Source organism: Macaca thibetana, chromosome 3 (genome assembly GCF_024542745.1).
Source record: "Macaca thibetana thibetana isolate TM-01 chromosome 3, ASM2454274v1, whole genome shotgun sequence".
NCBI lineage: Eukaryota > Metazoa > Chordata > Mammalia > Primates > Cercopithecidae > Macaca > Macaca thibetana.
Window position 1 is genome coordinate 72729149 of NC_065580.1, and position 25472 is coordinate 72754620.

At 33.1% G+C, this 25472-nt stretch overlaps 1 protein-coding gene across 1 annotated transcript in view; it reads left to right on the plus strand.

Annotated features, from left to right (window-relative positions):
• The window catches only part of VPS50 (VPS50 subunit of EARP/GARPII complex), a 118367-nt gene that overhangs the window by 58402 nt on the left and 34493 nt on the right, over nt 1-25472 (plus strand). The window contains exons 13-20 of the mRNA XM_050785362.1: nt 383-515; nt 3250-3341; nt 5472-5566; nt 5885-5983; nt 12161-12251; nt 14551-14727; nt 17586-17704; nt 19917-20023. Of these exons, the coding sequence (XP_050641319.1) occupies nt 383-515; nt 3250-3341; nt 5472-5566; nt 5885-5983; nt 12161-12251; nt 14551-14727; nt 17586-17704; nt 19917-20023 (913 nt within the window). The remainder of the gene's footprint in view (nt 1-382; nt 516-3249; nt 3342-5471; nt 5567-5884; nt 5984-12160; nt 12252-14550; nt 14728-17585; nt 17705-19916; nt 20024-25472) is intronic.

The window sequence follows — 25472 nt, forward strand, 5'->3', positions numbered from 1 at the left end:
GTTGTGACTGAGGTCTAGGCTATGTAAAGCTGTATTTGCATGTTTAGGATCATGTCTTTCAAAAAATGCATTTGGGGATGTTTACACTGCTATTTATGGGACCAATTGCTATTTCAGTAATTTCTTTATGGTTCTATAACTACAGATTGATTCACAGCTTATCGGCTGATATTCTTAATGTATACAAAAAAGCCATGTTGAGATGGGAAGTATTTAAAATATTTTTTTCTCACCATTGAGTTTTCTCTTTAGATAAGTCAGTTGAAGACATTTTCTTAGTTATTTCTAATTTTTGAATGTATTTGATTAATAACATATTTTATTATAACTGTGTTAGAGTAAACATAAGAAATTGAAAGTTGTCTCTTCTTATTTTCTTTAGCATGTTACACCAGACAGCTATATTCCATGCCTTGCAGACCTATGCAAAGCACTGTGGGAAGTTATGCTCAGCTATTATAGGACTATGGAATGGCATGAAAAGCATGACAATGAGGATACTGCTTCAGCTTCTGGTAGGAAAATATTTTTATTTTATTTTAAAAATTGAACTATAAATATCCCACATTACTGGAGTAAGAAGAAAGGAAAGGGGCAGGAATACCTTTGGGATTTCGAGGATTACAGTGACCATAGGCTAAATATTGAGCAAATAAAGTGATTCAGCTACTTCAAGTGTTCTATTACCTTTAGAGAGTAACTGGGTCAAAGGACTTTTTAAGTGGCACATAGTACCAGTTTACAGAAGTGTGTGCTGATGGCTTTAGGACTGAATTTATAAATTTTTGTTGTTGTTAATATTATTAGTTGCAAACTAGATAAGACATTGGTCTGTCTAAATTTACTGTGAAATTAATGCTAGATGGTCAATATTAATCTATTTGGCCCATTTTCAAGTTGCAGTAATAAAACTAGGTTCTAAGAATCAATAATTATATTGATACTTTCCTTCCTGAAAACGAAGCTAGAATTTCATTTTAAAAATGATGTCTTAAAATATTAATCTTTGAATGGAAAATATAACTTTAAATGACTATGGTATAGTCAGCTAAATAATAAAGAACAAGTCTTTGAAAAATTATTGTATTTATTAATCATTCTATTTAAATTGCTTCATTTGTATAATTATTTATCTTAAGTGATTATCCTTGAACAGTAGCTGAGATTAAATATTCAGAATACTTATAAAAACAGTAAATGATTTTATCAGCGTTTTGTTTAATACGGACAAAATAAATTATACTGCACATCTTTTTTTTTTTTTTGTATTACATACAATTTATTGTAGCTATTCAATCAAATTACTTTAGTAACTTCCAGTTTCTTAGGTGCTTATTTTCTGTTGTTGGGTGAGTGGACAACACACCCAAATCTCACTGTTTGATTAAACGTTTTGGTAGTTTAGAAGGCATTAGTTTAATCTTTGTCTTGACTTACAAGAAGCTTGTAAATATAGAAAACAAAATAAGAGGAAAATTATATGAATGGATTTTTATCCATTTAGAAGTATTATTGGGGAGAGTAAAGGAAGGGAGAGAAAGAGGAGAAGGCAGAGAGAAGGATGGACACACAGCCAGGATTCCAGGTCAGACTATTTTTACCCAAAACTTGTACTCTTACCCTGTACTACCTCTGGGACCATGGGCTCTGCAATCTGAGAGGTCTGGCTTCAAGTTTTCACTTACGTTTACCAAAGGTGAGAACTTGAAGACACTGCTTATTTTTTCCACTCTTCAGTTTGCTCCTAAAAGTGATTAGTTAAAAAGCAAAGCAAAACCAAACCAAACAATTAAAGAGTAGTAACACATGTACCCTACAGGGTCGTTGTAGAGTTTGGACAGCATGTAAGGTACTTACATTGGTGGTGGTTAATATGATGAAAGGAAATGGATCAAGAGATAATATAATAATAGTGAAATACCTGGAGACTGTTAAGACATATTTGCTTTTCTAGTACATTATTCAAGGAGAAACCAAAGAAAAAGTTTGGAATAGAATTAACCCATATTTTAGATATCAGAATTTAGGTGACTGTTATCTATTTATTCATCATGGTAAAGCTTGCTTTTCGCTTTAGGCCAATAGTTTACATTCATTTGGAGTACTGAGTCAAACTTAAAACTCTATTTGATCCTTATTACTCAACCCTCTTTGCTAAAATTTCTTCACCCTAATATGTATGTTTTATGGATATCAAGTGCTCAAGTAGTCAGCTGGTAGTATCTAGGACTGTAAAAAGTTATTTATTCACCTGAAATTAATCATATTATATTCAGGACTAAAATTGTAGAAATTAGTAAATTGAAAATTACTCTTCATGGAGCTTCATAAAACTGAAGAGGACTCTAGACTTTATCTGCTGTATCTCTTTAATGATAATATTTGATATTGTTTGATAACCTAATACTTTAATGTTCTAAGATAAAGCTCTAAAGCTCTAGTTCAGGTGCACTGCTTTAGGCTGCTGGATCCCTAACAGCCATACCATGCGTGTAATAATAAGGCTTATGTTTTAGGAGTGCTCAGAGGCAAACTAGTCATGTATCTATGTATCTGAGGCCTGGCATTTCCAAGGACCTTTTACTAGTTATCAGTGGACACCTTCCCAACCTGAGACAAGATGATAACATACTTGCTTAGGTGTTCTACACAGGATATTCACACAAAAGCTTCATCTTTTTAATATGAATGTGTATGTGTATTTTTCAGTTGTCTTTAGGGGGAGATTGGTGGCAGATCACTGATCTTACCTATTAAACTAGACATTGTTAAATTATCTGGAGTGGATAAAAACTATTATTCGTCATGAAAAATATAAAATATATGCATTATCACCTCACTGCCTGAGCTGTTAATGTAGACTGCCCTCTTAGCATGCATGCTAATTGATAATTTGGTTAATTGGTCCTGTAATGCCCTTCTCACAGCCTTTTACATGGTCTTGCAGTAGGCAGTATTAAGAACCTGGTCTTTGGGCCCACACTGACTCAGGTAGATTCCCAGCCTCAGTCACATATGATCTCAGTGGTCTTAGGTATAGTTAGCATTTCATAGTCTAAGTTTATTTATCTTACCAAATGGGTTTACTTCTAATACCTATTGTTTGACATTGTTTTGATTGTATAAATATCAAACATATTTTCTGTATCTTACATAGACTTATAATGTATGAGAGGCCAAATAGAAAATATTTGGAAAACAAACACAAATTGGATTAAATCTAAAAATATTTATGTCTTTTATTTTCAGAAGGGAATAATATGATAGGTACTGAAGAAACTAATTTTGATCGTGGCTACATAAAAAAGAAATTAGAACATGGACTTACACGAATATGGCAGGTTTGGTTTTTTTAATATTATTTTTTTCACAGAAGCAATATAATTGTCATGTCAAAGTTGTTTTAGAGATTCAGTTTTAAGTTTTCTATATGTGTATTCTTTGCAGATTTAATCATATGTTTCTGTTTGGAATTAGGCTATCATTTAATTTCTGTAATGTATTTGGTGATTGTATTTGCACTATAAGTGGCAGGAAGAAAAAAGACTTAATTTGAAAATCTCCATTGGAAATATTCATATATGCCTTGAGTACATTTTTTGTTTTAGAGGCCCAGAGAATTTCCACTATCATAAAGAAATGTATGTTTTCTCAGTGAGATGTTCTGTTTATTTTTATTTCATTTATCTGTGTTTTCTTAATTTTTTTTTTCTGTTAATTTTAGAAAAGGAGTAACTAAGTAGGTAGCATACTTAGGTCAGATTATAGCTCAGAATGAACAATTTTTTTTTTTTTTCTCAGTCAGTGATCTTTGTGCCTTGAGGGAATCTTACATGCTAATTGGCTGAATATATCTGGTTTTAGCCCATTTGGGCTCCTATAACAAAATATTCTAGACTGGATAGTTTATAAACACAGAAGTTTATTTCTCAGAATTCTAAAGGCTGGAAGTCAGAGAACAGGGTGCCAGCGTTGTTGGAAGGGCCTGCTTCCTGGTTCATAGACATTGTCTTGCTGCATCCTCAAATAGTGGAAGGGATGAGGGAGCCCTCTGGGGTCCCTTCTATAGGGGAGCTAATGCCATTAATGACGGCTCTACCTTCTTGATTTAATCACCTCACAAAGTCCCCACTTTCTAATATATTATCACCTTGGAGGTTAGAATTTCAGTATAGGAATTTTGGGTAGACACAAACATTCAGTCTGTAGCAGTATCTTATTAAGTTTTTCTTTGCAATTTAGTAGCTCAGTTGTTATAATCAGATAATTTGTTACTTCTTAGATCACAGTGTAATTTCTTTGAAGATAACTTACTCTTTTTGGACTTCTTTGAACCCTGGAAGACTATAGACCCTTTGGCCGTGTTATGGTCTTTTAAAATGTATTTTTGATTTTTCTAATGAGGCTGATCTTTATTTTGACCATCTTTTTTTTTTTTTTCTTTATATTTATTTATTTACTATTTTTTGAGGCAAGGTCTCATGTTGTCACCCAGGCTGGAGTGTGGTGGCAGAATCATGGCCTAGTGCAGCCTCGACCTCTTGGGCTCAGGTGATCTTTCTGCCTCAGCCTCCTGAGTAGCTGGGACCACAGACATGTACCACCATGCCTAATTTTCTTAAATTATTATTTGTGGACATGGGGTCTTGTTATGTTGCCCAGACTGGTCTTGAACTCCTGGGCCCAAGTGATATTCCCGCCTTGGCCTCCCAAAGTGTTGGGATTATAGGCGTGAGCCACAATGCCCAGCTTGACCATCTTTTATAGGATGTGTTTTGAAAGAAATTGTTTAGGGAAACTTATTTTGAGAACGTAAATTTCTTCATGAATCAGTATTTATAATTTAGTGCTCTTCTATTTTTGATAATTTTGTATTGGATATGCTATTTGATTTTATACTTTAGTATTTGAAATTTATTTATGTAGTGGTTGTGAGGTTTGACATATATTTTCTCATTTGACTGTATTAAACTCATATAACCATATTAAACATTTATTAAAATTAAATAAATATTTAATGTATCATTGTGGATTTAGGCTGACTTTTTTTCTGAATATTAATGCATAAAAAGAAAGGAAAATCTTATAGTCATTGAATATACACCCAGGGTCAGATATGATTTGTTTCTGACTTAGTCTCCCAGTAGGCCTTAATTGTACTTAGTTAGAATTTTACAATCTATGATAGAATTTCTGGTAATTCAATGTACTTGGAAATACTGACTTGGCACTTTATGTAGCTAGTTTCCATTCAGTTTGGCAACCTGATGGCATTCCTGATATAGGAAATGGGATTGTCTCTATTATATCTCCCTTAAGGATGTTGGCTGTTGGCCTAAATAGATACTCATTAACAAATTAGGAATATATTCCTGTCTCATTTTAATCTGGAACTATAGAGTAAATGGTTCTGATAACCTATTTTCTATATTTTGGGTTTGCTTGATTTTTTTTTTTTCTTTGTCTTACAGGATGTTCAGCTAAAAGTAAAAACCTACTTGCTTGGAACCGATTTGTCTATATTCAAATATGATGATTTCATCTTTGTTTTGGACATAATCAGCAGGTAGTGTTTAAGATCTTGTCTTATTCTTTAGTTTGAGTCATTCAACCATGATAATCAAAGAAATCATGAACCTAGTGAGCTCTCATCTATAACTTCTTTATGGAAATGAAGATAATTTTTGCTGCTAAGTTTGTGAGTGTATTTAAATATTTCTGCCCTTTGGATGTTTGTAAACCTTTATGAATTTGTGGTCTTTAGAATTTTTTCACATATCCAAATTTTAGCGATTTTTTTTAGTCTTTGAAGAAAGAGAACCCGCACTTCTTTTTCTCTATAAGGATGTTGCTGAAATTTACTGAAACCTTTTTATCCAACTAGGTTGATGCAAGTTGGAGAAGAATTTTGTGGTAGCAAGTCTGAAGTTTTACAGGAATCTATTAGAAAACAAAGTGTCAATTATTTCAAAAATTACCATAGGTAAGAACTCTAATAAAATATGAATGGACTTATTTAGGTAATGAGAATACTTTTGTCTAATACTTAATCTTATAGCATTAATTGATTTTAAACAATTACTTTTGAATTTGAATGTGTTGTAGCTTTTTTAGGATGGCTAAGGATTTTTTTAACCAAAATATGATGAAATGTTCTCATTACATATTCATTGTACATTTTAAAATATTCTTTGTCTTGAGGGGCTTAAAATATTGAACTGATTTCTTTATGAGTAAAACATGATTATTAGATCAAGGTTCACAGAAAGAATTTGGCTGCTGTTCTGTTGCATTACCTGCATACATATGCGTGTGCTTATAAGGAAGTTAAATCAGTGCTCAGTGAGGGGGTGCTTGAGAGTATCTACCTTTTAGAAGTAAGAAGGCTTCTACAGGAGAGGATGTGATATTCAGAATTTCGCTATAAAGCCAAATTTGTATACTTCATTGCTTTGCAAAACAATCACTGCTAATATTTAAAAGAGTGACTAGGAATGATTTGGGTAGAGGAGGAAGGTGGGAAAGAATGTTCCTAGTAGCGGTGTGATTATGTGCTTACAGCAGCAGTAAATTGAAGGAAGGGAGAGCTAACATTAGATTTTTCTTCATATAAGCTAGACCCCAAGTTGTATCCCTTACATGTATTTTGTCCTTTGAGTTGAGTTTCATGTTACTTTTTATTCTGAACTTTTACTTTTTACAATTGAATTTAAGTTTTGATTTCCTTATTTGGTGCCAGAGAGAGTCATGATTTGAAATTCTGCTTTTGCTCCTTGTTCATAGTCAGTACCTGCTCACAGTGATATATGCCGTGTCAAAAGAGAGATGACTGAACACCAAACTGTTGATTCATTATTAAATATATTTGAATACAAATTGTCTGTGTTAATTGTAAACAAGTAAATTGTTTGAAAAAGATTTAAGTTGAACTATACCAAAGCAAAGCCTTTGAGTTTCACAACTGAGAGTGTTTAAAAATTTTTTAAAAACTTAATTGAATAAACCTCAGGGAAATGGTGGGAAGGGACCAACAGGAAACCCTAACACTGCGTTTATTTATAACTTCCTTGTCTGCTAAAACTTAAGCCCTGACTAAATGAAAAGGCTGGCCCTATAAACATTCCTGTATAGAAGGGGGAGGGGCCTGTTAATCATGGATAGGGAAATAAAATGGAAACACAAAGGAGCCAGAAGCCTCACTTTCCTTGCAGTATGAAGGCACACCAAATGTCTCTCTTCCCAGAGATTGCTTCATATCCAACATGACAACTGGGATCACTTTTGGTGTTCCTAGTGTCTAGGATGTGTGTACAATATAAAAACACTGATTTATTTAGTGGCTTCCATTCTGCATTCTGTTTTACTTATTATCAAAAGGTGTCTGTCATCTGTAGCAACTAGCTAGGGGCATTTTGACCATAATGGAAATTCCTCACAGAGTTCACATTAATGAAATTAGAGAATACAGAAACGAATCACTTAAATCTTCCCCAAACACTCAACATTTTAAAGAACTTCTCTTAGAAACATTTGTGAAACTTATTTCTCATTGAAGTGGCTGTGCTATATTATTAGAAGTAAAGCTGGGTTGAGTAATAGTAGACTTGGGTTATTGTCCCATTTTTTGCTGCTTACCAACTGTCTGATATTGGCAAATCATTTAACCTCTCTGGCCTGTGATTCTATGAATTGTAAAATGAAGTGGCCAGATTAAAAGGTCTCCATAAGTGTTGCCTAGACATCTTGACCCGTTTTCTTGCAGTATTGTATATTGTAAAAATTGGGGCAGGTTAAACAGCAAAGATTTAATTATTACTTAGTATTCTTCTTTTTCCCTAGTATTTAAACAGAAGTTTAAGGTAGTCTAGTTTCTGTCCTGTCTGTAGTCATTTTTGCTCTGACAGTTGCATCGGGAAAATTACGGTGGAAGTCATTTCGTAAAGTTGGTGCAAACCATCAGTGTGTTCTAAGGTACATTTATTTCTTTACAAAACAAGGTAAACTTGACACGAACTTTAGAAATGATGCTAGTGTCCATACATTGAATTGACTAAAGTCATTACATTAGCCAGTGATAAATCTAAATCTGCAAAATCCCAATTTAATATTCCCTTTGCCAATCATACTAAATAAATACTGAAAAACTATATGGAACATGGTGAAATATAGATGAAGTGTGTTCTTACTTTGCTAATAGAAGTGTTTACATGTGCATACAGTTTGTTTCATGGTCCTCTGCTGCCAAATAGAGCTCTTGAGGATGAAGAAATTCTTGAACCAAATTATTCTGACTTTGAGTCCATTTAAGCTATTGGTTTGAAGTTACAGGGATAATAAGATAAAAATAGGAGCAGTTTCTTTTTGGTGGAGCATCTACTTATGAAATGTATTAATGTTAGTTGTGGTAGTCGTATAAAAGTTTGCATTCCACTATCTTTTTCTAGGATAAAACTGTATGAACATATGAGGGAACACAGCCCCTATTATTGTTTCTACTTCTCAAAAGTATAAGTTTCATTTCCCCCCATTTTTTAAAATATTCAGATACTAAGTTTATGTACACCCAAAGAACACTATTCTGTCAGATGTTGGAGAATTTCTAAAAGCATAAATATTCTAATTTAAACATTAATGACATAAAAATTATAGAGCAATGTATAGTTGTCAAAATATTCTATTTAATAAGTACATTTTATTTTGTAATTACTCTAGTAATCAAAGCTTATAAAATGTTTTCAAGGATCCTAAAATTGCATTGACTGGTGTTAGAAGAGAGAAGTCACCTATCTTTTTAGAAGAAAATACAACAAAGTAGATGAAATAAACAAATTCCTTATAAAGCCAAACTTAATGAGCTCACAAAACAAAATATAGAAAATATGAATAGTCGGATGTCTTTTGAAGAAATGATATCTGGGCTTCAAAACATTTCCATAAAGAAATCTCCAGGCCTGCTGATGTCACTGGTAAATTCTACCAAACCTTAAAGGAGAAAACAATACCAACACAACTCTTTCATAAAGTAGAGAAAGAGGGAATGTTCTATAACTTATTTTATGAGGCCAGCATAGCATTGATACCAAAGCATAACAAGAGGACATTAAAAAAGGAAAATGACAGACTAGTATCTCATAAGAACATAGATGCAGCATCCTAAACAAAATATTGGCAAATTTAATTCAGTGATACCTAAAAAGCTTAATATGCTGTGAACAGGTAGGATTTATTATAGGAGAGCGTGAGTTGGCTAAACGTTAAATAAATTAAGAAATGTAATTTACCAATTGACAGAATACAGGAAAATATCATAGTTATTATTTTAATAGACGGAGAAAATAATTTTGATAAAAATTCTACCCCAGTTCATGATTTTGAGAAATTGTGTTTTTGTGTAATTTTAACTTTCCTTCTAATTATGTTCTCATATTTAAAGTGTGCCCTTTGTTAACAGCTTATCAAGTTTGGTCTTGTTTTGTTGTTGTTGATGTTGTTTTACTAACTGAGAAAAATATATATAATATAAAAAGTAAAAATATATATGATTGATCCAAAAAATGCAGAAAGAGAAAATTTCTTTAAAATATTTAACATTTTTAGATATCAAACAGCAATATGATGGGTTTAAACCTATTAATAATTATGTCAATAAATACATTAAATGTAAATGGAAAAACGGTTATATGAAAACATAACAGTTGTCAGACAAGATTTTAAAACAACATTAGGGGCCAGGCGCAGTGGCTCACGCCTGTAATCCCAGCACTTTGGGAGGCCAAGGCAAATGGATCACGAGGTCAAGAGTTCAAGACCAGCCTGGCCAAGATGGTGAAACTCGGTCTGTACTAGAAATACAAAAAAATTAGCTGGGCATGGTGGCAGGTGCCTGTAATCCCAGCTACTCTGGAGGCCGAGGCAGGAGAATCGTGTGAATCTGTGCGGCAGAGGTTGCAGTGAGCCAAGATCACGCTACTGCACTCCAGCCTGGGCGACAGAGTGAGACTGTCTCGGGGAAAAAAAAAAAAAAAATACATTCTTGTAATGGTTACCGCCAACATTTCAATATGCACTTATGTTCTACTGTAGTCTACCTTAGGTGGTATACTTCCAGAATAATGCAGGAACCAACTTTGTAACTGCGTTTACCTTCTCTTACCTTTTTGGTGTTTTGTCATATACTTTTACTTCATATATTATTTTGTATACATTTTTTATGCCTAGGGTTGACTACGTTTCTTCAATCTGGGTTGTACCTTTTATCACTGTATTAGTTTTAAATTACTGTGTAATAAATACCACAAACCTGTCTGGAAGAGACAGGAAGCAGATTATCCCCTAGGGCCTCCAGACAGTGGAGCTCTGCTAACACCTTGATTTCAACCCACTGATACTGATTTTCAGGCTCTGGCCTCTAGAACTGTGAGAGAATAAATTTCTGCTTGTTTAAGTCACCTAGTTTGTGGTAATTTGTTACAGCAGCCACAGGAAACTAATACAGAGTAGAACTACTGGGTCCTGTGGTAACTCTCTCTGTTTAACATTTTGAGGAACTGAATCACACTTTTTTCCAAAGTCATGATACATTTTACGTTCCTACTAATACTGTATGAGGGTTCCAATTTCTCCAAAACCTTGTCACCACCTGTTGTTTTCTGTCTCTGATTATGGCTGTCCTAGTAGGCATGAAGTGGTATCTTATTATGTTTTGGGTTTGCATTTCCCTGATAACTAATGATGTTTAGCAGCTTTTAAGGTGCTCATTGGCCTTTTGTATATCTTCTTTACAGAAATGTTTGTTCAAAGCTTTCGTCCATTTTGAATTGGGTTATTTGTTTTTTATTGTTGAGTTGTCAAGTTTTGTACATTTAGTTCTTACCTTAGGACTGTGATCCACTTGAGGTAATTTTTGTATGTGGTATGAGCTGTGAGCACAATCACTTTTGGGAATTCTTGGCCATTATGTCTTCAAATATTGCTTTTGCTTATTCTCTGTCCTTTCCATCCAATTGCCTGCATAATAAATGTTTTGACTATCTCACATATCTCTTATGATCTTTTGTTTCTTCCTTTTTTTTCCCAAATTTTTGCTTCAGTTTAGATATTTTCTATTGATCTTTGAGTTCATGAATGCCATCTTCAGCCACCCCTAGACTGCTGTTTTACTTATCCAATCAGTTTTTAATTGGAAGTGTATTTTTCAGTTCTTGAATGTCTATTTGATTCTTTTATTGTTTGTTTTTCTTATTGCAGTTATTTGAAATTCTCTTTTCTATCCATTTTATACATTTTTTCTATTTTATTTAACTTATAATAATTATCTTAAAGTCCTTGTCTGTTAAGTCTAGTATTTGGAGCAATTCCTGATTTTTACAGATTCATGTATTTGTTTTCTCTTTATTTTGAACCTGTGGATTTAAAAAAATCTAGATTTCATTTTTAGCGTGGTACTAACAACTTGTGGTAGAAAGAGGAAGAACAGGGCAGGCACTGGCCCTTTTGTCAACTGAAAATAAGGTTTGTTTTTCTGGGACTGCCTATATCATGTGCTGATTACTCCGGATAGACAGTAAGAACAATAGCATTAAAGAAAGAAGAGATCAGTATGGCATAAGTGATTAGTGGAATGTCAAATATATATGTGTCTTACCTGCTCACGTAATTTGTAAATGCTTTGTAGAGACAGGCACTGAGCTAAATGTTTTCAGAAAGTGATAATTATCTTGCTATTGTAGCTTTACTAGGTATGATTCAGATCTGTGCTGTTTAACGTAACGTGTTAGTATTTATGATCTCATATAATCTGTAGATTTTTCTTTATGTTTTAGCATCGATATGTGTATCAGCTAAGGATATTTATGTGAGTTAGAGACAAGCTTTTAATTTAGTCCCCTAATAAAACTGTCATTTCCTATGCATTACTTTTGCAATATAGTAAAAATATTTAGTTTAGTAACATTTGAGAGAGTTTTTCTGTCAAGGATGATAAGATACTAACTAACAAAAGTAAACATTTCTGTCTACTGTATTAATCCCAATGGGTTCTCAAAGTTGATTATGATCATGACATTAATCCTATAATTATTTGTATTGTACATTATTTCCTCAATTCTTGTGTGCAGTGCACTTTTCTCACTTTTTGGAGTGTTCATTTTCTTTTTTTAAGAACACGGCTCGATGAACTGAGAATGTTCTTAGAGAATGAGACTTGGGAACTTTGTCCTGTTAAGTCAAATTTCAGCATCTTGCAACTTCATGTAAGTGTTTCTTAAGAACAAAGAAATCTGTCGTTTAGTCATCTTTTTTACCCTTTTTCTTTGAAAAAAAAGTCCGCAAATATATGGAAACATTTATAAAATAAATTAAGGAGCAGTTTCTTATCTTCCTTCCTTGAAAGTCATTAGTTTTACAGGAATGACCCTTTTATGGTTGTGAAAAATCAGTCTTCTTTTATAAAATTCAGTTTACATACTTCAGGAAATCTCTTTTGCCTAAAAAGAGTTACAGTTAAAGTGATTATTTTTTGTTTGTTTTGAATTCCAAAAAGGGCTGACTGCTGTATTTAAATTTTGCAAATAATTAATTAGCTATATTTTGGCATAGTTTAATACATATACAAATATAATACAAATCATTATATTTATAGAATTTTTTTATTCCTTAAAGGGACTAGTAAGTTCCTAATTTGTGCTGCAATTCTTAAATTTGCCTGTAATGAAAAAATGCCTCAGATATAAAAGAGGCACTTACAAAAAATACTCTTAACTAATTTGTATTAGTTAATCAGTTCCTCAAATACTTACAGAATAAGCAATCTGCGAAAAAGTCTTTAATTAGTTTGATTTTTCCCTTGGTTGAAACACATTGTAGATAAATATTCCTGTGTGAAAGATTGTGTTCTGCAAATACCAAGTGTCAAAATGCAGTGCATATAGTTAGATTCTTGTTCAGAAAGTACGGGGTCTTTAGTTTTTGCCTTTGGAAGGAATAGCTTCCTAGAAAGCAACTTTCTTACTCTGGATAAATGTACAGAATACATAATTAGAAGTTTTTTTTTTGATAAGGATTGATTGTCTTTATGCTTATATTGTACAATAGCTTCTTATCCAGTTTTTTTATATTGTTTTCCTATTATAGAAATATTAAAAACACTGGAACATAGTGATTATTAAATGCTTTAAAGACAGCAAAATTGATGTTAATGTTAATTAGTATTAACATAACAATTAACATTAAATTAACATAGGATTTACGAGTTCTCAAAGATTTAAGGTAATTCCTTAACGTTATTTAGAATTCTAAGTTTAACATTCATTTTAGAATATCTATTAAATAATTTTATTTGAACTCCTTTTTAACCATCAGATTGTGTGTGTGTGTTGCGACATTGTCACACTTAGTATAATTGTAAGACATGTTTTTTAAAAAAGGCATGTTAAAGCATTCCCATCTAGGTGAACATTATCTCCTTTAAAGTAGTTACCTTGAAAACTATTCACAACTTAGTGTTCACCTGACATGCATTCCTGTGGATTGGATTTTCTAAAAATTAGTCTCATTGATGTATATTCACTCCTTGTTTAGAATTATAAAAATAATGGCATGATTCTTAGGCATTATTAATGTATATGATTAAATGTATAGTTGAAATGTAAAAGGAAAATAAACACATATATCATTTAATACAACAAGTCAATGTACCTTTCAAGAATTTTAAGAATACCTTTCAAGAATATCATTGAAATTTATATTTGGGATTTAAATATTGGGATTATTCCATTTAGTGAAAAGAAAAATGTTTGTTAAATTTTGTGATAAATCATTAAATCAAGATTTTGGTAATTCAAAGGAACTTTAGAGATTATTCCCGCTTTTCCTCTAATTAGCTGTGTGAGGTTGAACTTTGCACTGAATCCCTTCAAACTGCCTCAGTTTCCTCATGTGATTAATGCATAATTTTAACTAGGTCTCACAACTCTTTAGCTTTGCTAGGAGTAGAGGACACATCATATGACTTTGGCATATATATTCGTGTTGTCTGTTTCTTGGTATATAGAGAAAAGTAAATGAAAGTTTGTAGGCCTCAATGTAACACATATACACTTCATACTTTGTTTCTGATGTATTTGTATAGAATATCTTAAGTGGTGCCAACATATGAAAAAGCATAGTGTTTTACTTTAACAATTAGTTTTCGTAAATGACTTTATTGATTAGGATTTTTGCTGTTCTGTTAAAATTTTTAGAAGACATCATTCAGATTTCTTAAGCTATTTTAAAAAATGATCTCCGCAGTTTCTTAAAGGAAGCCAAAAGTAGTTTGATGCAGATGATACTGTTTTAAGTGATATCATTCGCTGAGTTGTCTTTAGGAAAGCCTTTAGACATGTATTTCTAAGTGTGTACTTTTAGATAACTTGAAAGATTTAAAAGTCAATAACTTGAAGATCAAGATGTTGTTTTTCTGCTAAGTCTACATTTATATTGAGGGATTCAGTTTATGTGTTAGAATTTTATTGTTGCTAAAAGGTATCTGGCTCCTTTTTTAACATCTAGGAATTTAAATTCATGGAACAGTCTCGCTCCCCATCAGTTTCACCTAGTAAGCAGCCAGTCTCAACTTCTTCAAAAACAGTGACCTTGTTTGAGCAGTACTGTAGTGGTGGGAATCCATTTGAAATTCAGGCCAACCACAAAGATGAAGAAACAGAAGATGTCTTAGCTTCTAATGGGGTATGTGGTGTATGTGAAACATAAGTGAGATTTTTTTTAGTTTAAAACTGTTCTACTCAATGAGCAAGGCAATTTACTACATTGGTTATGAATTATTATTAAAAAAGATATCCATTTACTACCCATTTATGTATCCATTTACTACCACCCTGCCCACCTATATACTTAATGTATCTATGATATTACATTTATAGATAATGACTTTACAATATGCTTTGTTGACCTTGTCCTCTTGAATAGTAAATTTTCCCTTTATGTTTGCTTTATGTTCTTATTACATGATGTTCTTATCAGGTTGCTAATCAAATAGTAGTATAATTTCTTCACTGAATATTTATGTGATATATTATGTGAATATGATGTGATATATTGTGAGATGAGTGAGGGAATGGATATCATCTACCCTTTTTCTCGACACCCTTTATGGGTCATAGATTGCTTTTGTTCCATGTCCCTTTGTCTAAGAGAAAGTGGTAATGTCTTGCTTAATTGCTTGGCAGGGATATTTTTTTGAGATTTAGAAGTACAATGTTTTAACAACACTTTTTAGGACCTCAAAAACAATATTAACTAGATGTAGTGTGAATTAATGTAAAGGATTTGAAGGCAGATAATGAATATCATCTTTATTATTTATCAGCTGTGTGGCCCTTGGCAAATTATTTTAACTTTGTGACCCTCAGTTTCTCCATATTTACAGTGAGAGGAATGCTTGCTTCACAGCTACTTGCATGGTATTTTCACAGTATTTTACTTGACTTAATAAGTTGTTTGATGGTTTCTTCTGATCTTCATAATTTCCATAATGACTCAATATAATTTTTATTTTTGATTGATGAAGCTAAAGTGAAAACCATTCAGATGTGACAAAAATATGTTGAAGGATTTGTCTTTATATTTTATGTTAGTTTTAGAATTTATTTTTCATTTGGTGAAGATGAAATTCATGAAGTTTAAATTGTTTCATAGTAAGCCATATTTAAAATTATGATTCAGTGATTCTTTGTGACATTTTGCCTCTGTGAAATTGACTAAACTGAGAGGAATTTAAAGTCATTCCAATTATTTTGGAATAACATATCTCTCTATAAAAGTGATTCACTAACTAAAACTTACATAACCTTTGATTCCCATTATTTGCAGCAGTGTGTTCTATAAAGTTGCTGTGAATATTGATTTAACAAATACTCAACCATTACTCCCAGAGCAAATATAGGATTAGGTTCCTATAAGCCTCTGGTTACAACATATTTATCAGCCCATCAGTACATAATCTGAATTCATAGTCAACAACACCATAACTCTTGCCTAAATGAAGCTTATCAGACACACATATTTTATTTCTAAGGCACATCACAGCCTTCTTGTGCTTAGAAACACTACACAGCACTTCAGGGCTACACTTGTGGTGGCATTCTAAACAGTTAAATCACCAACAAAAAGCACAAAAATACAAAGAACTTGGCACTAAATAGGTCATGAAAAGGAAACTTGTTTATAGTATGAGAGCCTAAGCAAGAAGACAGAGCATGCTTTGTATTCAGCTGGGAACATGCATGTTGGATGACTCAAACTTTTCACTGTTCTGCACATTTATGAATGACTCCAGAAATATCATAAGTGTTGACTTTAGGGTTACAAATAAATTTCAGTGAGCAGGCAAATTTGCAAACATTGAATCCTCAAATAATGGGTATCTGTGATACGATGTGGTCACAAAACTCTGTTGTTGTAATCAGGACATCCTAGTTTGTGTAGAATACCTTTCTGCATAGCATCAGGATCACATTGTGTATAAGTATAAAGGAGTACCTGTAAGGCTTGTTTGCAGTTATTTATGTGTGATCTCATCTTCCCAGGTGCAACTTATGTCCTTGAGAATCAGGGTCCACATCTAAATACGACCTTTTTATTAACAGACTCTCAAAAAATAGTTGTTGAATTAGGGGACTAAATTATTTCCATGTTGTTATCATACTGGTTTTCTCAACTGTCATGTGGAGATAAAACTTCCTCAGAGAAGTGTCTGTACAATTAAATGAGATAATTCATGAAAGAATTTAGCATAATACTTGGTTAAAAACTCAATGTTAGCTATTATTTAATCATACTAATATTAGCCATTATTTAATCATACTAATCTATAACATTAATAGATGATGATGATGAAAGTGCTGTCACTGCTTCCTTTACTGTGCATGAATTCCACTGTCCTTTCCCGTGCTGGCATTGGGCCATGGTGCCATAAAGATGATGAAAATGTTAGGAAGACATCCTTCCTCTCAGGAGTAAATCCACCATTTTTGTCCTCATTCTCAGCAGGTCACTGTGTTCTAAGCTTAATTTTCTAAGCTGCCCTTGAAATTAAGTCTTATAGTGAATTAAAACATCAGCATGTGTGTTGTGCATGTTTATTAAGCTGAAGTAATACTTCCAGAGTGCCAGAATTGGATATTGAACCTCTTTTAATGAATTTTATTAGCAAATTGGAAATAAGTATGGTGAACCTTCTGAGAGACTTTAAGTTAAAAAAAAAAACAAAAACACGTGCTTATGTGTACTCTTCTTCTCTTTTTAGGCCTAGTGGAATGTTTGTTAGGTTTTCGTTTATGGTGATTTTATTTTGTTGCACATTTTCAAGCTTTTATAGGTGTAATATTTTTCTTTTGTGCTGATTAAGGTAGAATGATGAAGACAATGGAAGAATAATCAGATTCTTGGTGACAACATTAAAACTAAACTACGGATTTTCTTGTATTTAGTGGTTTCTTGTAAAATTGAGTACTTTCGCTGTGTTGAGACACCCCACGAAACGAGGCCCTTTATACTCATTTTTTAATATCCTGTGTTTTCTTCAGTATGAATCTGATGAACAAGAAAAGAGTGCCTATCAAGAGTATGACAGTGACAGTGATGTTCCTGAGGAACTCAAACGAGACTATGTGGATGAGCAGACAGGAGATGTTCCTGTGAAAAGGTGATTGTTCTTAAATTGTGTGGTATTTAGCATTTTATCTTGTGCTCTTAACATATAGGATTTCCTTTAAGGTTAAGAAGAAACAAAAATTATGTTTTTTGGTACTTATTATGTCACCTGACAGAAGTTAGTATGTTTTAAATGATTCCTGGAAGGCTAAAAATGTGTTTTTCCTCCTAACATTTCATAACTGGATTTCATGAAAAATAAAATAGTTATATGAAAAGTTCTGCCTAGCAAAACCTTTGCCAGCATCTCACAAATCAGTTCATTTAACTATGAACTGGATTGTTAATGTGTCAAAAAAGAAATTGATTTAGCCATTTAAAAGTTCTTAAATGGCTAGTTTTAATGTAGCTTTCCTTTGAGTTATGTAGTGTGTTTGACATTGCTTTTTGTAGCAAGATTCTAATTCCTTTTTTATGGCATCACGAAGTTAGTCATTTTTTAAAATCTGTTAAAATTATTGTCGAAAATATTGGGCATAATCAAAGAGATTAGTTTTTGCAGAGGAAAAAGCCTTTAGATTTATAAAATCAATCCTGCCTTTGGTGGCCATTTATGCGATTTACATAGATAAATAAAAAACCTCAAGGAGAAAATGATCATTTGTTTTGTATGTGGAGTTCTTGCTTCAATCTTGTAAACACAGAAAATCACCACTTATTTCCCCTGTGTCATTTTTGTTCACTATTTGAACTTTCTACCAAGGTGTCCTATTAGTGGTTGAGTTTTGTTTTATGATAAACTGACCTCTTCAAAACTATAATAATTATAACAGAATTTTTTCTTACCTTTTGCCAGTTAAATGGGCCTGATTCTGGAATGTTGAAATGACTTGATTTCATGACTATCATACGTTTAGTGACTATAAATGTACTTTTTTTCCTTAATGGTAGTAACGATAAGTATACTCTTACTGTTTAACGCCAAGCTACCTATTTAATACTGTTTAACTTGAAATCCCGACTGAAATAATACTGTTTTCAAAAGTGAGCAATTCACGAAATTGTAGCTATTTTAATTGAAAAAATTTGTTCTATTGGTTTTTGCATATGTATGATATTAAGTGTCAGTATGATCTACTGTGAACTAAATAGAACTATTTTGTTGGAATTCTTTATTAGATGTTTTGGGCATATTTTGGCCAAAAGGAAAGGTCTATTTGAATTGAAATATACAAGTAAGATAGTGTCTGCCATGTGTATATACCTCCATTTTTGATAGGGTTACTGCAGCCCCCTAAACTTACCCCTAAGAAGTTTGAATTGAACGAATTAGTGCCTGAAGCCAATACATTAAGAGTTATTATCAATTCTAACTTGTGTCTCTTGAGTTGACCACTTTTTCTGGCATTTCACCACTACCATTCTAGTTTATCCCAAAATTATCTCTGTGCCAGATTATTAAATCAACTCCTTTACCTTGGATTCTTGTCTCTAGGCTTGCCCCATTCCAAACAACTCTTAGATTTAAATTTAGGGTTTTTTTTTTTTTTTTTCATAGTTACAAATTTAATCTTGCTGTTTTTCTGGTTAGCTTTTAGTGACTCACCACTGTATTCAAGATAAGGTTCATATCCCTCAGGTTTGATTGCTTTCAGGGATATCCGGCCTTTACTTGCCTCCTTTCTTATTACTTTCCCCTCTGTTTATTTCTTCTACTTGCGAATGTAGTGAACTCCTTGTACTTTTCTGAGCACACTCTGTTCTCTCTTATCTCTAACCCTGTTTTATGCTGGCCCTTTTTTCTGTGCTGACCATATAACTTTTACTTTTCTTTTGAACCTAACCTAATGCTGCCCCTTAACCCCAAATACTGTCACCAATATTCTCTACTTAATTCAGATTCTTAGGAGGGTATTTTTTCATGTTTATAAGTTTCTGAAATCAAGAAACATAGTACATCTGCACCTAGATATGTAATTATCTTGGAAAATTTGTTTTTTAAAGTGATTAGTTTTTTTAGTGGTTGATAATGTTTTATAATCGAAGAAATGCATTATGGTACTTTATTTTTTTGCTTACTTATTTCCCTTACTTATGGATTGTAAATTTTATAAGGATAAGAAGTTAATCTCTATATCTTTACCTAATGCATAGTACGCTTTTCATTAAATAATTAGTTAATAAAGGCTATGGACTAATCTGAGTAACTTATTGGTTTATTACTTGACAACTCTAGCAACTCTGTTTTGTTTTTTCATATAAAGTGTTTCTCGGGAAACTCTAAAAAGCAGGAAGAAATCAGATTACAGTCTAAATAAAGTGAATGCCCCTATCTTAACAAATACAACGTTGAATGTAATAAGACTTGTTGGTAAGTAGCTACACATTTAAAAACAAAGAAAAAGAAACATTATAACAGTTAAATTAGTTTGTTACTGAATGACTTTTACTTGTGGTTTTCGTTGTCTGGTATACTGCAGTGCTCTCTGCAATAGGGATTTAAGGTTATCATATGTCTATGCTTCTCATTTTAAATGTTCCAAATACTATAATACTAATAGTAATGCCAGTTTCTCTTTTTAAGTTACCTGTTTATTAAGTCTTTGTATCTTCCAATTTTTCTAAAATATTTCAGTTAATTGAAATGTGATGAAAAATTCTCTAGGTAGGTTAGAGGTACATGTAAGATAAGATAGTACCAGTTTCACATTTATACAATATTTTTCTACTTTGTTGTTTCATAGATCTTTACAGTATTCTGTCAGGCAGAGTGAATAGTGACTTTCTGACATTTTCAGACTTAAGGGATTTACAAGCTAAATGTTCAGATTATAGGAAATGTTGTTCTTATTACAGATAAGACATTTATTGATGATTTTGTAGAAGGGAAACAATATGAAGAAATGACATTTTAAATATTCGGGTTTGAGGATGATGTGGATTTTTTTTTAATGTCAGTATTTCAACATCTTGTATGTTTTTAGCCTTTGTATCTCACTAATAAGTCTATCTATTTGACAAATAAGTTATAGAGATGTCTTCTCATATTAACCTTCATTATTCCAATCAGGAATTTTAGTGGTTTTCTATAAAAATCTCTATCTATGGAGATGGTATTTACCTATTGCCTAGTTTGATTAATCTTAGCTCTGTTGAAATAGTCCGTGTTCTTTAAGATAATTATTAAATGTAATTAATGAATAGGATAAAATGTATAGAATGCTTTTTAGGAGTCACGGTTTCTCTAGAAAGAGCAAAAAATGTTACTGAACTGAGAAGAAAAGAAAGGTATACATTTTCATGATGCTCAGAAAAAAGAATAGATTCTAAAAAGCTATTCTGTGACTAGTTATTGCCAGGGAACTAAGCTTTTCTTCTTCCAAGAGAACTGACTGAACATAGTGTCAGAAATAACTCTCTAGAATTTGTAGAATCAGAATTGGAAGAGTGCTGAGAGGTCATTGGTGTAAGTTCCCATGAAGTCGGTTGTCTTTCTGTAATGTCTCTAATATGTGGTGGCTGTCTAGCTTCTGTTTCGTGATTCCCAGTCATTGGAAACTTAGTGGTTTGCAAGACTACTCATTCTATCATTAGACTGATCTCATTAGTAGAAGTCTCTTCCCCAAGATAAACCAAAACCTGTCTCTATGTTTCTAGCTTTTGATCTGTCCTTTTGGTCTAAGAGTTCTGCCCTTAGAAGCAAGAAGAATAAGTTCATGCTTTAAAAAAATTTTTTTTTCTGTTTCTATTTATTCTGTTCTATTTCTTTTATCTTCTATTTCTTCTATTCTTCCATGTGATCACTTTTCAGATATGTGGTGGTAGTTGTCCTGTCCTTCCTTTTCTCATACCAACCACCCCACAATCCATTTTTCAGGCTTCATGGGCTCAGTTCCTTTATCTTGTCCTCACTGATAGAAATTCAGACATTTCAGAATAATCGTCATCCTCCTTAGCCTTCTAGACTCAGCACTTTTCAGTGTCTGAACACATCACTTGAGATGTAGTCAGCTTTTGCTAGATTATGTTGAAGTAACAAGCAGCTCTTGGTGCATCAATGACTTTCAACCACAAAGTTTTATTTTTCACTCGTGATACGCATTGTCTCCTGATTATATGTAGCTCTGCTCCGTGTGTCTCTTCATTCTAAGATGTAGGTTGAAAGAATAGTACCAACCAATCTGGAACATGGGAAGAAGAGCAAGAGCAAACTCTGTTATGACTCCTGAAGATTCTGCTTCCATGTGTCAACCTTGACTTCCTCTGACATGTCATGGCCAAAGCAAGTCAGGCTTGGCAAAGGGAGGGAGAAGTATGCTTCTGCCACAGGAAGCACTGCAAGTCAAGGAAAGTGGGCAGGACTGTATCATGCTCTTATGGGAAATTGGGAAAAATAATATAATTAAACATATCTGTTTATATTTTTTACCTTACCTAGTTCAAAAGGGGCTGGAGGTAGTCATGTTGCTGTTTACTCTGAAGGCATATTTTCATAATAATCAAATAAAATAAAATACAAGGCTAAGGCAAAGTTGAGGAATGGGCACATCATGCTTTATCATATTATATTTAATGCAGACATCAAATACAGTGCTTAACTTCTTGGTAGGCATAAGGGAATTCACAAAACAATGTATTCCACTATCCTTATTATCTGTGAAAAAGATACAGGCCTTTATAATAATGGTAGAAATATGCTCCTGGTGCTGAATTCAGACGATAGTAACAACAAATTCTTACATGAAGATTGCTGATCAACATAGTGGGCCTTGCTTTTGAACAGTGGGTTTATAGGAACTGAGAAAAGCCACATTCAAGAGCCTTTAAAGTATGGCACACACTGAATAAAACCTTACTCTGTGAAGAGAATTTGACTATTGCAATTTCAGCTTTCTACACTACCATATCTTTCACTGGACTTGCAATTAGGAAACAATGCCAAGTATGACAATTTAACTTTTATATCTTTTCATTTAGGACTGGGATTAGGTGCTGCCATTATCACCTCAGTTGGGATCCCCAGTAGACTTTTATTCTTATCATTTTCTCTCTCCCTGGGATGTTTTTATCTTCAGTTTTTAGATATATACAAAACAGAACTTTAAGGAAGCCACTGTCTCAGAGGTCTCTGACTAGTAAATGCACTATTCCATCCACTGTTGTTATTGCATAGAAGTGCCTGAAGATTATAAACTGGCAAAAGTCATGCCTCTTCCTACAAAGGGAGAAGTATGGTTATATAAATAAGACAGATTAATTTTTGGTACTTGAGAAGATGAAGGAACTAATTATTGAGTATTTCGGAAACACATATTAGAACATTAAAGGCATATTTAAAATGTCCCTTTCAAGTAGTATTTACTTGGCAGATAATTAGCAGAGAGTAAACAAAAGAGTGTTAATGGGGCTCCCTTACCCCAGGTGGTAACTAAATTTATTAGAAGGGCTCAGGGAGGCTTTGCACTAGTGGAGAGAACTGATCAGAAGACTTGCTTGTATTATATAAAGAGAAAATTCTGTCAGCCTGATGGTTTCTTGCAGACAGAGAAAGAGAAATTTTAGGAAATGTGTCTCATCAGTGAAATAGCCTTGGTATTCATGGTTCTCTCTCCTGGAGACAGCTCTCACTTGAGCAGGTATGATAGGTCTGAGGAGCAGGAGCTAGATTACCGAAGTCCATGCTTATAACAACTGCCGACAACAACAAAATTACCACTTTAGTAGCTAGAAAAAAATATACCCTAGCACGTGCATCAGTATTTAAAATGAAAATAGGATATGTGCATCTAAGGGATATTTAGGTGTAATATATATTCTTTTAGGTATAATATACATTCTTTTCCTTGGGGGAAGGTAAAATACTAGATGACAGACTGTTGAAGTTTCCCAGCACTTTAGTTTGCTGGCATACTCTTTATCATTGAGCATTTTAAATTGAAAGGTAATGCATGAAAGTGGTTAAAAATTAAAATACCGCAAGGTATAAGCAGAGCCCCTGAGCTGCAAATCTCCTTCCCCAGACAAAACGACTGAGTTTCTCCTGTTTTCTTCTGGAAATATTAGTGTTAGTACAAATATATTTAATGTGTGTATCTCCTCTCTCCTATTTTTTTGTTGTTGTTTTGTTTGTTTCGAAAATTGAATTACACTATACTGTTTTTATCTGGCTTTTTTACTTAAAATATCTTAAGGTTACACTTAAAATAACTTAATGTATTACTTATCTTAGTATGTGTGGATTTCATTCTTTTTTCCTATTGTATAGATGTAATATTATAAGTGCTACAATTTATACGTCTTCTACTTTTCAACATATAGGTTACGTCATTTCATACTACAAACTGCCACAGCAAATATCCTTGAAGAAATATCTTTGTGCATATACCGATAGAGCTATAGAACAAATTCCTATAAATGCTTCCTCTAGCTGGATGAAAGAGTATATACATTTCCAGTTTTGATGGACATTCTCAATTTACCAATGAGGTTACTAACGAGCTTACTAACAGAGTTCTGTTAGTTTACTCATTCATCAACAGTATTTGAGGGTAGCTCTTTTCTTAGTCTCAGCAACACTGTATATCCTCCAGCTTTGGGTCCTTGCTAGTCTGATAGGTTAAAAATGCCATCTCATTCAAAAATGTGTTTAATTATGAGTGAATTGAAGCATCTTTTCATATGCTTAAAAGACATTTCTATTTACTTGCGAACTACTTATATCCACTGCTCATTTTTATGTAATAAGGAAATTATAGGTTTTAATTTCAACATTAAGGAAATCAGTTCCTTTTTTGCCATGTATATTGCATCCATCAGTTTTAGTCCAACAGATTTTTTGTTTTTTTGAGTCACTACTTTGTTTCCAGCTAACTGTTGGAGATACAGTCATGAAGAAACCATAGTCTTTCTACTTAAGGAACCCAACGAGGGAAATAGCATACAAATAAAAAAATTTACAGTGTGTTGTTATAAGCATAAATAAACAGAAAAGAGGCGAGAGAAAGAATGATGATTAATTTTCCTTTTTGGGTGGGAAGTGAAAGGACTGATTCACTGTGGAGACTGACACCCTAATTGAGTTTGAAAGATGAATAAATTCTCATAGATGAAGAAGTTGGTAAAGGCATTTTGGACAGAAAGAACATGTGTAAGACATGATGTATTAAGAGACTCCAGTAGTCTAGTTTGCTGGAATGTGAGAAACATGATGGGGGCTGGAGGCAGAAGCAGGGGAGACGTGACGAGAAAGATGGGCAAGAACCGATTATCAGAAGGCCTCATAGACTGTCCTATGCAGCTTGGACATAAGCGCCTTCAGGGATTTCTAACAGGGGAGAGACCCCAGCAGATTTGTTGTTTTTAAAAAAGTGTAAATACGGGATTGACTTTGGCTAAGGGGAAACTGGAGAAGGTCAAAGACTGGATGGCAGACTGTTGAAGTCTCCCAGGCAAGGGATGATGAGGACATAAGCCTGGATATGGATGGCAGTGGCCATTGTAATAGAAGGGCAGATTAGAGAGATTTTAGAAATACAACAGACAGAATCGGTGAATCAGTGATGAGCGATCACTCAAATTTTAGGATTGTGTGATTAACTAGTGATAATGCCAGAAATGAAAAAGGAAAGATGAGAGGAAGACCAAGTTTGCAGAGCTGATGATAGGGTAGACTTTGGACGTATAGAGGTACCTCTGGGACGTTTAAGTAGAAATAGTCTATAGGTAGTTACATAGATGGATGTGGAGGTCAGGAGAAAAAAGATGATCAGGATACATAATTTGAGTCATTGTTATAAAATAGTTAAAACCGTGGTAGTGGA